This window comes from Oncorhynchus gorbuscha, linkage group LG03, assembly GCF_021184085.1.
Source record: "Oncorhynchus gorbuscha isolate QuinsamMale2020 ecotype Even-year linkage group LG03, OgorEven_v1.0, whole genome shotgun sequence".
Taxonomy (NCBI): Eukaryota; Metazoa; Chordata; class Actinopteri; order Salmoniformes; family Salmonidae; genus Oncorhynchus; species Oncorhynchus gorbuscha.
The window spans coordinates 21739640-21756466 of record NC_060175.1 but is presented as its reverse complement, the minus strand read 5'-3'; the positions used below and the strand labels follow the sequence as shown (position 1 = coordinate 21756466).

Genomic DNA, 16827 nt, shown 5'->3' with positions numbered 1-16827 from the left:
TCACTATCCTACAATTGCAGTCAGATGCAAGCTACCATAGAGAGAACATAGTAGTACATTAGAACATAGTATAGACAACAACATACCGTAGCTCAATGGGTCAGAGAAGCTATGTCATCCAATTGACTTCACTGCTACAGTAGATCATGCTGATAAAGCTGAGGATGTAATTCTCTCTCTCTCTCTCTCTCTCTCTCTCTCTCTCTCTCCCTCTCTCTCTCTCTCCCTCTCTCTCTCTCTCTCTCTCTCTATTTCTCTCTCTCTCTCTCTCTCTCTCTCTCTCTCTCTCTCTCTCTCTCTCTCTCTCTCTCTCTCTCTCTCTCTCTCCCTCCCTCCCTCCCTTCCTTTCTTCCTTCCTTCCTTCCTTCCTTCCTCCATCCCTCCCTCCTTCCCCTGTTTTCTGGCCTCAGTGTCATAAACAACCACACCTGTTTCCATGGAACCAGCAAGCTGGCTGCATGCTCTCCTTAGTGTTTGAGGAGTAAGGTAGAGAGTGAGAGAGAGAGAGGAGAGAGAGAGAGAGTCAGAGAGAGAGAGAGAGAAAGCATTACTCATGCTAACATCAGCATCAACATGGCTGTGAAGAGAGTGGAGAGGAGCGGGGAGTTCCTCTACCGAGAATGGAAGGGGCGGGGCTTGGCTCTGTATGCAAATCCAGAGCCTCCAGGAGCCAGCATGTCATGTGACCATGCAATTGGAGAGTCACATGACAGTGGTAGGAGATGTTGGGGTTTTGCTCAGCCCCAATCCATCTCCATCTGATGTGGTGTGGTGTGTGAGAGAGTGGCGTGCTGGAGGGCTGTGAGCTCATGCTTTATATTTAGGAGGCGATATCACAGCTCTGCAGCTACAGTAGACTGGTGGGCTCTATAGTGGTTCAGTTACTGCTTTGAATATATTTTTCATAGCTTTTGCATGTTAAGTACCTTTGTAACATCATCCACACAGACTAGTCTCACAAGGCCATACTTCCAAATATCGTCTTGTTGAACAAAGCCTTGGCTTTCGAGGCTATCCACAGACTAGAATCAAAGTGCAATCAAACTAAGCAAAACCGTTCTTCTTAGAACTAATGTTTACGTACTTCATCTGACCACATGGTTGGTCTCAGTGATGGTGCTAGTCAGGTGTAGCATGATGTACAATAGTACCCATAATGCCCCATGGTTCTTACCTTCATCTCTATGATGGTCTGGAGGGCTTTGGTTTTGCCAGGGTCCTGGTGCATCTGGTTTCTCCTGTGCAGTTCCTGGGAGAACACCAGTTGATATGAAATGGACAAGACAAGCATCAAATGTCGCCTCTCTTAAGACATAGTGCAGTTGGCCCGTATTTATTAAACATCTCAGAATAGGAGTGCTGATCTAGATTCAGTTGAACCTTTTAGATCATCATGAATAAGATTTCATGGATAAGGGGGACCTGATCCCAGATCAGCACACCTACTCTGAGACTCTTTATAAATGTGGGCTCTGAATCTCTCCAAAAGCATCTTAGCAAATACCACAACACAACTGTTCAGTGTTTTCAATGGGTAATGACTTAGCAAAACACTCTGGAGACAGCATTGAAATAAGTTACGTTTATTTGCACGACCATTTACATATGTTTGACTCCTTTCCATTTATTTCATTCCAGCCATCCTCCTAAAGCTCCTCCCACCAGCCTCCTCTTACACCGATTGAACACTGTTCCTATCACTTCAGTCAGAGCACAGTAAACAGATAGAAAGACATACAGTATTGCCCTCTAGTGTTGATACGTATACACTTTACCTTAGAAGAAAAATGTGGAAATTGGCAAATAATGTCTGCTTTAAAACCAGCACCGAATAAATAATATGACTCGGGCACAATCAGTAACACCTCAAACACAAGTGAGACCAGTGCCTACAGAGGCTACCCTAACCAGGTGGAATCTACTGGGTCTACTGTAGGCAGATAGCAGGGTGGTTCAACCAATTAGATACCTTTTGAGTAATGTAACTTAATGGAAAATGTTTTTGGATTTCACCTAATTTTTACATTCTGTAATAAAGAGCATGCGGTCAACTTCCTAAAAAACATGTTTTGCCATTTCAAAAGGTTAAATAAATCAATTACTATAGTAAGTGCCTATTAAGTGCCAAGTAAAGCAACAAGGTTGACCATAACAGAGTTGACGACTTCATCTTAAATCATCAATAATGCTTGTTGTGTGCTACAGGGAGGGGCAATTGAATGCAAGCTTCACAAAGTATTTGAAATTGTTAAAACATTTCTAGCCCGTCTATCTATGGGTAACAGAGTTGATGTGTTATTCTATCCTGTCTATCTATGGGTAACAGAGTTGATGTGTTATTCTAGCCTGTCTATCTATGGGTAACAGGGTTGATGTGTTATTCTAGCCTGTCTATCTATGGGTAACAGGGTTGATGTGTTATTCTAGCCTGTCTATCTATGGGTAACAGGGTTGATGTGTTATTCTAGCCTGTCTATCTATGGGTAACAGGGTTGATGTGTTATTCTAGCCTGTCTATCTATGGGTAACATGGTTGATGTGTTATTCTAGCCTGTCTATCTATGGATAACAGAGTTGATGTGTTATTCTAGCCTGTCTATCTATGGGTAACAGAGTTTATGTGTTATTCTAGCCTGTCTATCATGGGTAACAGAGTTTATGTGTTATTCTAGCCTGTCTATCTATGGGTAACAGGGTTGATGTGTTATTCTAGCCTGTCTATATATGGATAACAGGGTTGATGTGTTATTCTAGCCTGTCTATCTATGGGTAACAGAGTTTATGTGTTATTCTAGCCTGTCTATCTATGGGTAACAGGGTTGATGTGTTATTCTAGCCTGTCTATCTATGGGTAACAGAGTTGATGTGTTATTCTAGCCTGTCTATCTATGGGTAACATGGTTGATGTGTTATTCTAGCCTGTCTATATATGGATAACAGAGTTGATGTGTTATTCTAGCCTGTCTATCTATGGGTAACAGGGTTGATGTGTTATTCTAGCCTGTCTATCTATAGGTAACAGGATTGATGTGTTATTCTAGCCTGTCTATCTATGGGTAACAGGGTTGATGTGTTATTCTAGCCTGTCTATCTATGGGTAACAGGGTTGATGTGTTATTCTAGCCTGTCTATCTATGGGTAACAGGGTTGATGTGTTATTCTAGCCTGTCTATCTATGGGTAACAGGGTTGATGTGTTATTCTAGCCTGTCTATCTATGGGTAACAGAGTTGATGTCTTATTCTAGCCTGTCTATCTATAGGTAACAGGGTTGATGTGTTATTCTAGCCTGTCTATCTATGGGTAACAGGGTTGATGTGTTATTCTAGCCTGTCTATCTATGGGTAACAGAGTTGATGTCTTATTCTAGCCTGTCTATCTATGGGTAACAGAGTTGATGTGTTATTCTAGCCTGTCTATCTATGGGTAACAGGGTTGATGTGTTATTCTAGCCTGTCTATCTATGGGTAACAGGGTTGATGTGTTATTCTAGCCTGTCTATCTATGGGTAACAGGGTTGATGTGTTATTCTAGCCTGTCTATCTATGGGTAACAGGGTTGATGTGTTATTCTAGCCTGTCTATCTATGGGTAACAGGGTTGATGTGTTATTCTAGCCTGTCTATCTATGGGTAACAGGGTTGATGTGTTATTCTAGCCTGTCTATCTATGGGTAACAGGGTTGGTGTGTTATTCTAGCCTGTCTATCTATGGGTAATGGGGTTGATGTGTTATTCTACATAAGTCACATCACCAATGGCACCCTATTCCCTACATAGTGCGCTACATTTTTGACCAGGCTCTGTTCAAAAGTAGTGCACTACATAGAGAATAGGGTGCTATTTGGGACGCAAGCCATATACTCTTGTACCTCTCGGAGGTGGATGTTCTCCTTCTCCTTCTGATCCAAGATGACCTCCAGGTGTCCCAGCTGTGCCTCGGCCTCAGCGATGCGCCTGGCCCTCTCCTGCTCCTCCTCCTCATTGACCCTGCCTGGCCCCCCAGGCAGACCCTTACTCTGGAGCATTTCCAGCAGCTTCTTGATAGACTCGTCCCTGGCCCCCAGCGTCTGCTTCTGGGTCTCCATCCGCAGCTCCATCTCCTCCAAGGTCTTCCTCAGGAGGAAGAGCTCTTTGGCCTGCAGGAAAGCAAGGAATTGTATGGAATTTTAAATTAAGGAAGTATAAATTATGTCATCATTAGGGCAGCGCAATTCTGGGAACTTTCCCAAAATGTCCAAGTTGGAAGAAAATCCAGAAACCTCCGGTTGGAATATTCACAGAATTCTTCCAGGTAATAAGAAGTAAATGGGAATTTGGAAATGTTGTTACCATAATGTTCAACCCTGGTCATAATAACCTGGAACTAATAACTAACTCATTTATTTAATCAGTCATCTATTGTGAATTATTAACTATTAAGATTCCTTGCCTGGCGGTCGTGCTCGGCCTGCAGTCGTCTAAAGTTCTCCTCGGTCAGCTCGATGTTGGTGTAGTGTTCCCCAGAGCGGCCGCCACTCTCCTGCAGCAGGTGGTTCAGATCCCTCTGGGTCCTCAGCTCATCCTGCAGGGCCTGGATGGTCAGCTGCAGGTGCTGTGGGGGTCACGCACACACACACACGCACGCACGCACACGCACGCACGCACGCACGCACGCACGCACACACACACACACACACACACACACACACACACACACACACACACACACACACACACACACACACACACACACACACACACCAAGGAGTCTCAATCTGGTAGGATCACAGCACTTAGCCTAAGATGGATTCAAATAAACTACAGACCAGACAATGATGGGTCACTGAATACGTACTCATGGAAGGACATATTCAGGCACACATGCAAACTCACACACAAAAAAACATGTTATAGAGAGGGGGGACAAGGAACATGTTGATGGCCCTGTGGAAAGCAGATGTGCATTAGGAAGAACACACACAGAGAAACTCACAAACACACATTGTAATCTATTCACCCTCTGGAGAAGTTACAGCTGAAAAAACGGAGGCCTTACCTGGCTATGGCATGAAAGACACACGCACACACACAAAGTATGGCAACACGAGAAAGTATGGGTTGAAGAGGTAAGAGAAAATACAACTGTTTTATATACTGTTCATAATCAACTATACGGCCTGTTGCTTTCCATCTTCTGTTACCATTTTTAGGGTGTGTAGTGAGTACTGTAAATGGCTATCTATTTACAGGACTGTATATCAGTCATCTAATCTTTAGGAATGTCTCTCAAAGTTTTGACAGCAGGAATACTAAAAGAGACATTTAAACAAAGCCATCCAGTGAATGACTGAATGTGTGTTGCTGGGAGAAACCGATTGTGCAACCGAAATGGCACCCTATTCGAGTAGGAAAGCGAAGAACTTGTAGGACCATGATCCTTCGATAATAGTTTGACGATCATGTCAAGTGTTCATTGTTTAAAGGTTGTGTTCAACAGCTTGCACTTTCAAAGGAGGTTGTGCTGTGCTGCTATCATGTATGATTGTTGTAGCATTATTGCTAATTATCTATCATTACTGTAGGGCGGGTGCTGTCCATACGGCCTGAGTCGAGAGCAGCAGAGGTCCATGTAGAGCACAGTAAACAATGTTCCCACTGAGAGATGGAGGCTAACCGACAGCAGTAGACTCAGCGGAATTCTGGGTTCATGCCCATCCATATGCTGTGTGTTAGGGTGGTGTGTGTATGTGTGTGTGTATGCGTGCGTACGTGCGCGTGTGTATGTGTGTGTGTATGTGTGCGTGTGTGTATGCGTGCGTGTGTGTATGTGTGTGCATGCATGCATGTGTGTGTGTTAGGGAAAAGCAATGCTCCTCCATTAGACTGCACACACTGCTTCAGGAAGCACACAGGAAAAGTAAAGGGGTACAGTACCTGATAACTAAATGAGTCACACATCGATTGTCGTGTGTGTAGTGTGTTTAGGACAAGGGAAAAGGAGGCTGAGGCTCTGTGACTCTCCCAATGTACACACTAGCATACCACTGTGCACTGATTGGGCCACGCATTCTCAGTGGTATCTAGTATGGACATTGGAACCTAGCCTGGGTGTTGGAGTTTAGGGGGCAGATAAATACAGAACAAAACACTATATACTATAGCATCACAAGCGATGCACACACAGTGCAGAGGAGCAGCCACACCCCTATATGAGAACCACACTCACAGTATGTTGGTCTGTATAGGGGGAACATACGAGGAGGACCAGGTGTGCTTGGAGGTAATAAGGAATAGCTGAACAAACAACACTCTGTTAAACAGAGTGTGTAGGGGAAGGGAGAGGGTCAGAGGGTAGGGTGTAGGGAACAAAACAGGCTAAACCCATCACACTCCTTTTGGGTGTGTATAAGAGTCAAATTAGGAGTATGTCCAAAATGGCGCTCTGTTCACAATATAGGCCTTAGTGGACTACTTTTAGCCAGATCCCACAAGCTCTGGTCAAAAGTAGTGCACTATATAGGGAAGAGGGTGCCATTTCAGATATGACCTAGGGGTGTGTTTGGTTGGGGGGCAGAGGGTCTCTGGTGGTCACTGAGGAGACACGACGACATCACACTGGTGGTGACTCTATGTTGTACACACACGGCAGCCAGGGCAGCGGTGGCAGACATAGGGACAAACCTTGGTCCTCCTGGCATCCAGCAGCTGTAGTAGCACGGGCGGAACCAACAGAGAGAACACAGTGCACGGAGAACACAGCATCAGAACACTCGGTAGCATGAAGCGCATGTGGAGAACATATGAGCTACTGTAAAAGCTCCCATGAGAAACGTGACAAAAACGTTGTGAAGAACATGAGAACGTGTGAAGAATGTGTGAGAAACATTTCAGAATTTTAGCCATTTATTTATTCATCCATCCAGCCCTCAAATCATGTGTCACTATCCATTCTGATGTAAATGATACAGTTAGGAACCTCACAAACTCACACAAACACATACTATAATCACTCTAAAACATAATGGAAACCTTAATGGAAAGAGTGAAATTGTGAGCTTATTTGATGGTGAATACATTTCGGCATTAAGTTTCACTATGTTAATTGATACAAGGCAGAACAAATTCATACTAGTAACCATACACTGGGTACATCTAATAGGTGTGGTATTGTGGGGACGGTTTCCCAGACAGAGATTAAGCCTCGTCCTGGATTAAAAAGCAAGATTAATTCATGTACTTTTAAGTCCAGAACTAGGTTTAATCTGGGTCCGGAAAACAGCCCCTTATATCAGGGATAATCAACTAGATTCACCTGCGTGCCAATTTTTTCTTGAGTGGATGGTCAGGGGGCTGGAACATAATCGGGGCCTTTCTCCCCCGATGGCTCAGTTTGGCCGCGTGGCCAGCTCTTGTTGGTTTCAAACTTCTTCCAATTAAGAATGATGGAGGCCACTGTGTTCTTGGGGATCTTCAATGCTGCTGAAATGTTTTGGTACCATTCCCCAGATCTGTGCCTCGAGACAATCAAGTTGTAGAAACATCTCAATGATGATCAATGGAAACAGGATGCACCTGAGCTCAATTTTGAGTCTCATAGCAAAGGGTCTGAATACTTATGTAAATAAGGTATTTCTGTTTTTTTTTAAATATAAATTTGCAAACATTTCTAAAAATCTGTTTTCACTTTGTCATTATGGGGTATTGTGTGTAGATTAATGGGAAAAACATGTAATCCATTTTAGAATAAGGCTGTAAAGTTACAAAACGTGGAAAAAGTCAAGGGTGCTGAATACTTTCCAAATGCACTGTACACGATTACATATATATCTCTACTCTATCTCATATATATCTCTACTCTATCTCATATATATCTCTACTCTATCTCATATATATCTCTACTCTATCTCATATATATCTCTACTCTATCTCATATATATCTCTACTCTATCTCATATATATCTCTACTCTATCTCATATATATCTCTACTCTATCTCATATATATCTCTACTCTATCTCATATATATCTCTACTCTATCTCATATATATCTCTACTCTATTTCATATATATCTCTACTCTATCTCATATATATCTCTACTTTGGAACCGGTTTCTTAAATTAAAATCACTTGGAGCTGATTTGCTAGTGTTTTTACAGTGTTTCATGTACAACAATTGAAGAAAAAAAACATTGCTGTGTAAACTTGTTTGGAGAACCCTGCCCTATTTGTGTTAAGCCTGTGCTGTGGTAGTATGTTCTTCCAACCAGCAGAGGGTAGTGGTCCCTTTAGCAGGGTGCAGTCTCTCCGGCTGTCTCGAATGGACTGCCAGTATCTCATATTTCCACTGCGTTGGGCAACACTCCCTCATGTAAGCATCCCAGCCTTCTTGGGCCAATACACTGAAACCATTTAAAACCTGTCAAATCTTTAGTCATACTCACAAAACCACATTCACACATGCTCAACCAGTCTTCTGCAATCTGCTCCCTTCCTCACACTTAATCACTGTTGCCTCTATCTCGCTCTCTCACACTCACTCCACCTCTCTTGCCCTCTTTTCCTATCTCTCTCTCTCTCTCTCTCTCTCTCTCTCTCTCTCTCTCTCTCTCTCTCTCTCTCTCTCTCTCTCTCTCTCTCTCTCTCTCTCTCTCTCTCTCTTTTTTCTCTCTCTCAAATATAGAGGGACATACACACACAGCAGACACACCATAAAATAGACAAAATATGGATTCCATATTGTCGATAAAATGCCATTAATACTGTGAGACTAAATAAGAGGTGTTTGAAAAGGAGACATTAAAAGTAAATATGTTGAGGGAGCGATAAATAAGATGTATGTTTACACATAAGTCATATGCTGAATAATCATAATTTATTCATCAAAATGCTGTATGTAAACTAAGTAACACTAAATGAGAGGAAATTCATTTATCCTGACAATAGTTGTAACATGTTTATATTATTCCCAGCTAGTAACACTATGTATGAATGTATAAGTTTAGTTAGTAACATTATGTATGCATGTATAAGTGTAGTCAGTAACATTATGTACAGTATGAATGTATTAGTGTGGTCAGTAACACTATGTATGAATGTATAAGTGTAGTCAGTAACAGTATGTATGTATTAGTGTAGTCAGTAACAGTATGTATGTATTAGTGTAGTCAGTAACAGTATGTATGTATTAGTGTAGTCAGTAACATTATGTATGAATGTATTGGTGTAGTCTGCAACAGTATGTATGTATTAGTGTAGTCAGTAACATTATGTATGAATGTATTGGTGTAGTCTGCAACAGTATGTATGTATTAGTGTAGTCAGTAACATTACATATGAATGTATTAGTGTAGTCAGTAGCATTGTGTACATTATGAATGTATTAGTGTAGTCAGTAACATTATGTAGAGTATGAATGTATTAGTGTGTCAGTAACATTATGTATGAATGTATTAGTGTAGTCTGTAACAGTATGTACAGTATGAATGTATACGTGTAGTCAGTAACAGTATGTACAGTATGAATGTATTAGTGTAGTCAGTAACATTATGTACAGTATGAATGTATTAGTGTAGTCAGTAACATTATGTACAGTATGAATGTATTAGTGTAGTCTGTAACAGTGTGTACATTATGAATGTATTAGTGTAGTCAGTAACATTATGTACAGTATGAATGTATTAGTGTAGTCTGTAACAGTATGTACATTATGAATGTATTAGTGTAGTCATTATGTACAGTATGAATGTATTAGTGTAGGCAGTAACATTATGTACAGTATGAATGTATTAGTGTAGTCTGCAGTAACATTTATGTACAGTATGAATGTATTAGTGTAGTCTGTAACAGTAACATTATGTACAGTATGAATGTATTAGTGTAGTCAGTAACATTATGTACGGTATGAATATGAATGTATTAGTGTAGTGTAGTCAGTAACATTATGTACAGTATGAATGTATTAGTGTAGTCTGTAACAGTATGTACAGTATGAATGTATTAGTGTAGTCAGTAACATTATGTACAGGAATATGAATGTATTAGTGTAGTGTAGTCAGTAACATTATGTACAGTATGAATGTATTAGTGTAGTCTGTAACAGTGTGTACATTATGAATGTATTAGTGTAGTCAGTAACATTATGTACAGTATGAATGTATTAGTGTAGGCAGTAACATTATGTACAGTATGAATGTATTAGTGTAGGCAGTAACATTATGTACAGTATGAATGTATTAGTGTAGGCAGTAACATTATGTACAATATGAATGTATTAGTGTAGGCAGTAACATTATGTACGGTATGAATGTATTAGTGTAGGCAGTAACATTATGTACGGTATGAATGTATTAGTGTAGGCAGTAACATTATGTATGAATGTATTAGTTTAGTCAGTAACATCACGTATGAATGTATTAGTGTAGTCAGTAACATTATGTATGAATGTATTAGTTTAGTCAGTAACATCACGTATGAATGTATTAGTGTAGTCAGTAACATTATGTACAGTATGACTGTATTAGTGTAGTCAGTAACATTATGTATGAATGTATTAGTTTAGTCAGTAACATCACGTATGAATGTATTAGTGTAGTCAGTAACATTATGTATGAATGTATTAGTTTAGTCAGTAACATCACGTATGAATGTATTAGTGTAGTCAGTAACATTATGTACAGTATGAATGTATTAGTGTAGTCAGTAACATTATGTACGTATGAATGTATTAGTGTAGTCAGTAACATTATGTACAGTATGAATGTATTAGTGTAGTCAGTAACATTATGTACAGTATGAATGTATTAGTGTAGTCAGTAACATTACGTATGAATGTATTAGTGTAGTCAGTAACATTATGTACAGTATGAATGTATAAGTGTAGCCAGTAACATTACATATGAATGTATTAGTGTAGTCAGTAGCATTGTGTCCATTATGAATGTATTAGTGTAGTCAATAACATTGTGTACAGTTTGAATATATAAGTGTAGCCGGTAACAGTATGTACAGTATAAATGAATTACTGTAGTCAGTAACATTAAGTATGAATGTATTAGTGTAGTCAGTAACATTATGTACAGTATGAATGTATTAGTGTGGTCAGTAACATTATCAATTTGTAAGTCGCTCTGGATAAGAGCGTCTGCTAAATGACTTAAATGTAAATGTAAATGTATGAATGTATTTGTGTAGTCAGTAACATTATGTACAGTTTGAATATATAAGTGTAGCCGGTAACAGTATGTACAGTATAAATGTATTACTGTAGTCAGTAACTTTATGTACAGTATGAATGTATTAGTGTAGTCAGTAACATTATGTACAGTATGAATGTATTAGTTTAGTCAGTAACATTATGTACAGTATGAATGTATTAGTGTAGTCAGTAACTTTATGTACAGTATGAATGTATAAGTGTAGCCAGTAACATTATGTACAGTATAAATGTATTACTGTAGTCAGTAACATTAAGTATGAATGTATTAGTGTAGTCAGTAACATTATGTACAGTATGAATGTATTAGTGTAGTCAGTAACATTATGTACAGTGTGAATGTATTAGTGTAGTCAGTAACATTATGTACAGTGTGAATGTATTAGTGTAGTCAGTAACATTATGTACAGTGTGAATGTATTAGTGTAGTCAGTAACATTATGTACAGTGTGAATGTATTAGTGTAGTCAGTAACATTAAGTACAGTGTGAATGTATTAGTGTAGTCAGTAACATTATGTACAGTGTGAATGTATTAGTTTAGTCAGTAACATTATGTACAGTATGAATGTATTAGTGTAGTCAGTAACTTTATGTACAGTGTGAATGTATTAGTGTAGTCAGTAACAGTATGTACAGTATGAATGCATTAGTGTAGTCAGTAACATTATGTATGAATGCATTAGTGTAGTCAGTAACATTATGTATGAATGCATTAATGTAGTCAGTAACATTATGTATGAATGTATTTGTGTAGTCAGTTACATTATGTACAGTAAGAATGTATAAGTGTAGTCAGTAACATTATGTACAGTGTGAATGTATTAGTGTAGTCAGTAACATTATGTATGAATGCATTAGTGTAGTCAGTAACATTATGTATGAATGCATTAGTGTAGTCAGTAACATTATGTATGAATGTATTTGTGTAGTCAGTAACATTATGTACAGTAAGAATGTATAAGTGTAGTCAGTAACATTATGTACAGTGTGAATGTATTAGTGTAGTCAGTAACATTATGTACAGTATGAATGTATTAGTGTAGTCAGTAACATTATGTACAGTGTGAATGTATTAGTTTAGTCAGTAACATTAAGTACAGTATGAATGTATTAGTGTAGTCAGTAACATTATGTACAGTGTGAATGTATTAGTGTAGTCAGTAACATTATGTACAGTGTGAATGTATTAGTGTAGTCAGTAACAGTATGTACAGTATGAATGCATTAGTGTGGTCAGTAACATTATGTATGAATGCATTAGTGAGATCTGACCTGCCCCTGATCCCACTGAGACACTCTTGACTCCCATTTCAAATGGGCACTACAATTGTGGCTCATGCTCACAGTGCAATAGCACTTCAAAAATAACCTTCTGCAGACACCCACATACAGGTTGACAAATTCATGTTAGAGATATCATCTAATGCAAGACAAAGGGAGTAATCTATCTCATCACCTGTATATGTGTGAATGCCTACGTAGGACAAACGAAAAGACAATTAAAACAATGCATTCCTGAACACCGCAGCTCAATCAGGTGTAAGAACACTGACTATCCAGTAGCAGCTCACTTAAAGCAAACCATCCCATCTCCTCCCTCAAATACACAGGCATTGAGCATGTTGTTCTACCAAGGAGAGGAGGTAACATCAACATCTTACTACTACAGAGGGAGGCTTACTGGATATCATATTTAAAATCATTGACCCCTAGTGGTCTGAATATTGACTTTGATCTCAGGCCCTTCTTAGGAACAATTCTAAACTCAGCAAAAAAAAGAAACGTCCTCTCACTGTTAACTGCGTTTATTTTCAGCAAACTTAACATGTGTAAATATTTGTATGAACATAACAAGATGCAACAACTGAGACATAAACTGAACAAGTTCCACAGCCATATGACTAACAGAACTGGAATAATGTGTCCCTGAACAAAAGGGGAGTCACAATCAAAAGTTTCAGTCGGTATCTGGTGTGGCCACCAGCTGCATTAAGTACTGCAGTTCATCTCCTCCTCATGGACTGCACTAGATTTTCCAGTTCTTGCTGTGAGATGTTACCCCACTCTTCCACTAAGAAACCTGCAAGTTCTCTTACATTTCTGGGGGGGGGGAATGGCCCTAGCCCTCACCCTCCGATCCAACAGGTCCCAGACGTGCTCAATGGGATTGAGATCCGTGCTCTTACATTTACATTTACATTTACATTTACATTTTGTCTTGCTCTCTCCCGCCCTTCCTTCCTGATCAATATTCAGTCATGTTGGAACTGAATTGGAGGAAGCGGTCCAATAATACCAATTCCCCTCTCCTCCTCCCCCCATCCTCCTCCCCCATCCTCCCTCCTGTCCTCTCCCCATCCTCTCCTCCTCCCCCCCATCCTCCCCTCCTGTCCTCTCCCCATCCTCTCCTCCTCCCCATCCTCCCTTCCTCTCCTCTCTTCTCCCCAACCTCCCCTCCTCTCCCCATCCCCCTTCCTCTCCTCTCCTCTCCTCCCCATCGTCCCCTCATATCCTCTCCTCTCCTTCCCATCCTCCCCTATACACCCCTTATCTCCTCTCCCCATCCTCCCCTCCTCTCTTCCGCATCCTCCCCTCCTCTTCCAACCTCCCCTACCCTCCTCTCCTCTCCTCATCACCCCCTCCTCTCTTCCCCATCTTCTCCTCATCCTCCCCTTCTCTCCTCATCCTCCCATCCTCTCCTCTCCCCATCCTCCCCTCCTCTCCTACCCCATCATCCTCCCCCTATCTCTGCCCTCATCCTCCCCTTTCAGTCGTGACAGATATTGCAGCAGATATTGGGAAGGGGGGAGGTTGAGGGGGAGGCTGTCAGTCTCCAGAGTGGGCTTCTGTTTCACTGCAGATCCTATAAGTCTGTAAGCGAGCTTGTGAGGCCTGATAAAGACAACACACGGACTCCATCTCCTTGGTTCAAGGAGAGGTACGGGGTAATATTGGCTGTCCTCCCTTATACCACCTTAAATATCCCAAGGAGCAAGGGACAGGGAGGAGACATATCACTAGTGTGACTCAGTTGGTAGAGTGTGGAGCTTGCAATGGCACAATTCTGGGTTCGATTCCCGCTGGGGCCACCCATATGAAAATGGATAAACTTGCACATAATTGTCAGTGCAGTTTAAATGATTGATTTTAGTGTACACACACACCAAAGGGGCAGATAAACACAAACACCCTGACATCTGTGTCCCAGAGAGCAGAGGTGGTAGCTGCTGCATCCCCTTGAGTGTGTGTGAGTGTGTTTTATCAACCCTGTGTGTGTGTGAGTGTGTTTTATCAAACCCTGTGTGTGTGAGTGTGTTTTATCAACCCTGTGTGTGTGTGAGTGTGTTTTATCAACCCTGTGTGTGTAACGGTTTTCTTTACTTGAAGGAGAGGTGGACCAAAATGCAGCATGGTGGTTATTCATGTTTAATTTCTAAAGACACTACATGAATAAACTAACAAAACAAGAAATGTGGAAAAAAACAAAACAGCCCTATCTGGTTCAAACAGAGACAGGAACATACAAAGCAAACTATGGTCAGGGTGTGACAGTACCCCCCCCCCCCCCCCAAGGTGCGGACTCCGGCCGCAAAACCTGAACCTATTGGGGAGGGTCTGGGTGGGCATCTGTCCGCGGTGGCGGCTCTGGTGCTGGACGTGGCCCCCACTTCACCATAGTCTTAGTCCGCCACCTTGTCCGCTCTGGCGCCTCTGGAATGAGGGGCTCTAGCGCCTCTGGACTGAGGGGCGGGAGCTCGAGCAGCGCCAAACAGGCGGGAGACTCTGGCTGCGCTGGAGAGGAGGAAGGCTCTGGCAGCGCTGGAGAGGCGGGAGACTCCGACAGCGCTGGAGAGGAGGAAGGCTCTGGCAGCGCTGGACAGGCGGGAGCACCTGTAAGGATGAGCCGGAGAGACAGCTTGGTGCGGGGGGCTGCCACCGGAGGGCTGGTGCGTGGAGGTGGTGACGGATAGACCGGACCGTGCAGGCGCACAGGAGCTCTTGAGCACCGAGCCTGCCCAACCCTACCTGGTTGCATGCTCCCGGTCGCCCTGCCAGTGCGGCGAGGTGGAATAGCCCGCATTGGGCTATGCAGGCGAACCGGGAACAACATGCGCAAGGCTGGTGCCATGTAAGCCGGACCAAGGAGACACACTGGAGACCAGATGCGTAGATGCGTAGAGCCGGCTTCATGGCACTTCATGGCACGATGCCCACTCTAGCACGGCCGATACACGGAGCTGGAATGTACCGCACCGGGCTATGCACTGGGGGAACCGTGCACTTCACAGCATAACACGGTGCCTGCCGGTCTCTCCAGCCCCCGGTAAGCACAGGAAGTTGGCGCAGGTCTCCTCCTTCGCCACACTTCCTTTGTGCCACCCCCCAATACATTTTTGGGGCTGACTCTCGGGCTTCCATCCACGCCGCCGTGCTGCCTCCTCATACCAGTGCCTCTCCGCCTTCCCAGCCTCCAGCTCTTCTTTGGGGCGGAGATATTCTCCAGCCTGTGCCCAGGGTCCTTTACCATCTAACTCATCCTCCCATGTCCATTCCTCCTCGTGCTGCTCCTGCTGCAGCTTCTCCTGCTGCACCTTGGGATGGCGACACTCCCCTGGTTTTGCCCAGGGTCCTCTCCTGTCGAGGATTTCTTCCCAAGTCCAGAAATCTTTATCGCGTTGCTCCTGCTGCTGCCCGTTACCACGCCGCTTGGTCCTGTTGTGGTGGGTGATGCTGTAACGGTTTTCTTTACTTGAAGGAGAGGTGGACCAAAATGCAGCGTGGTGGTTATTCATGTTTAATTTCTAAAGACACTATACATGAATAAACTAACAAAACAAGAAATGTGAAAAAACAAAACAGCCCTATCTGGTGCAAACACAGAGACAGGAACATACAAAGCAAACTATGGTCAGGGTGTGCAGTGTGTGTGTGAGTGTGTTTTATCAACCCTGTGTGTGTGTGTGTGTGTGTGTGTGTGTGTGTGTGTGTGTGTGTGTGTGTGTGTGTGTGTGTGTGTGTGTGTGTGTGTGTGTGTGTGTGTGTGTGTGTGTGTGTGTGTGTGTGTGTGTGTGTGTGTGTGTGTGTGTGTGTGTGTGTGTGTGTGTGTGTGTTTTATCAACCCTGCAGTGTATTTATTTTTTATTTAACTTTTATTAACTAGGAAATTCAGTTAATAAGAACAAATTATTATATACAATGAGGGCCTACCGGGGAACAGTAGTATATAACTGCCTTCAGGGGCAGAACGTCAGATTTTTTTTACCTATGAATATTCATAGTATATAAGAGAGAGAATAAAGTAGACGGCACGGGTCAAAATTTTGATTTATGGCCCTGTGTCCAGATGACGCGTACATGTCCAAATATGGGCATCCGGCCAGGACATCCTGTTCCTGTTGCCACGTGTTAGAGGGTGTGTTATTTTATATCTATATTATATTTATTCATTTGAAGCTGTCATGCTGATTGATGTCAAGGGACCTGGTTGAACTGGGGGGTTCTGTGTTTGAACATTTTGAAAGAGTATGGCCCCACACCCCTGTTTATTGCCCTTAGGGTTGCTATCTATGAAGCAGGAATGTCCGGGGTATTGGCTGTGGCAGACGCATTATAAATAAAGTCCAGAACAAGGCA

General features: G+C 42.1%; 1 protein-coding gene across 7 annotated transcripts in view; it reads right to left on the bottom strand.

Moving 5' to 3' along the window:
- erc2 (ELKS/RAB6-interacting/CAST family member 2) overlaps positions 1-16827 on the bottom strand; it is a 106494-nt gene that overhangs the window by 49546 nt on the left and 40121 nt on the right. For 5 of the 7 annotated variants that reach the window (XM_046340160.1, XM_046340166.1, XM_046340181.1 and 2 more), the window contains exons 3-5: positions 4430-4591; positions 3870-4136; positions 1175-1261 (exon numbers count right to left, since the gene is read on the bottom strand). In XM_046340160.1, coding sequence (XP_046196116.1) covers positions 1175-1261; positions 3870-4136; positions 4430-4591 — 516 coding nt within the window. The remainder of the gene's footprint in view (positions 1-1174; positions 1262-3869; positions 4137-4429; positions 4592-16827) is intronic. The other 2 variants (XM_046340163.1, XM_046340194.1) reach the window with 1 other exon arrangement.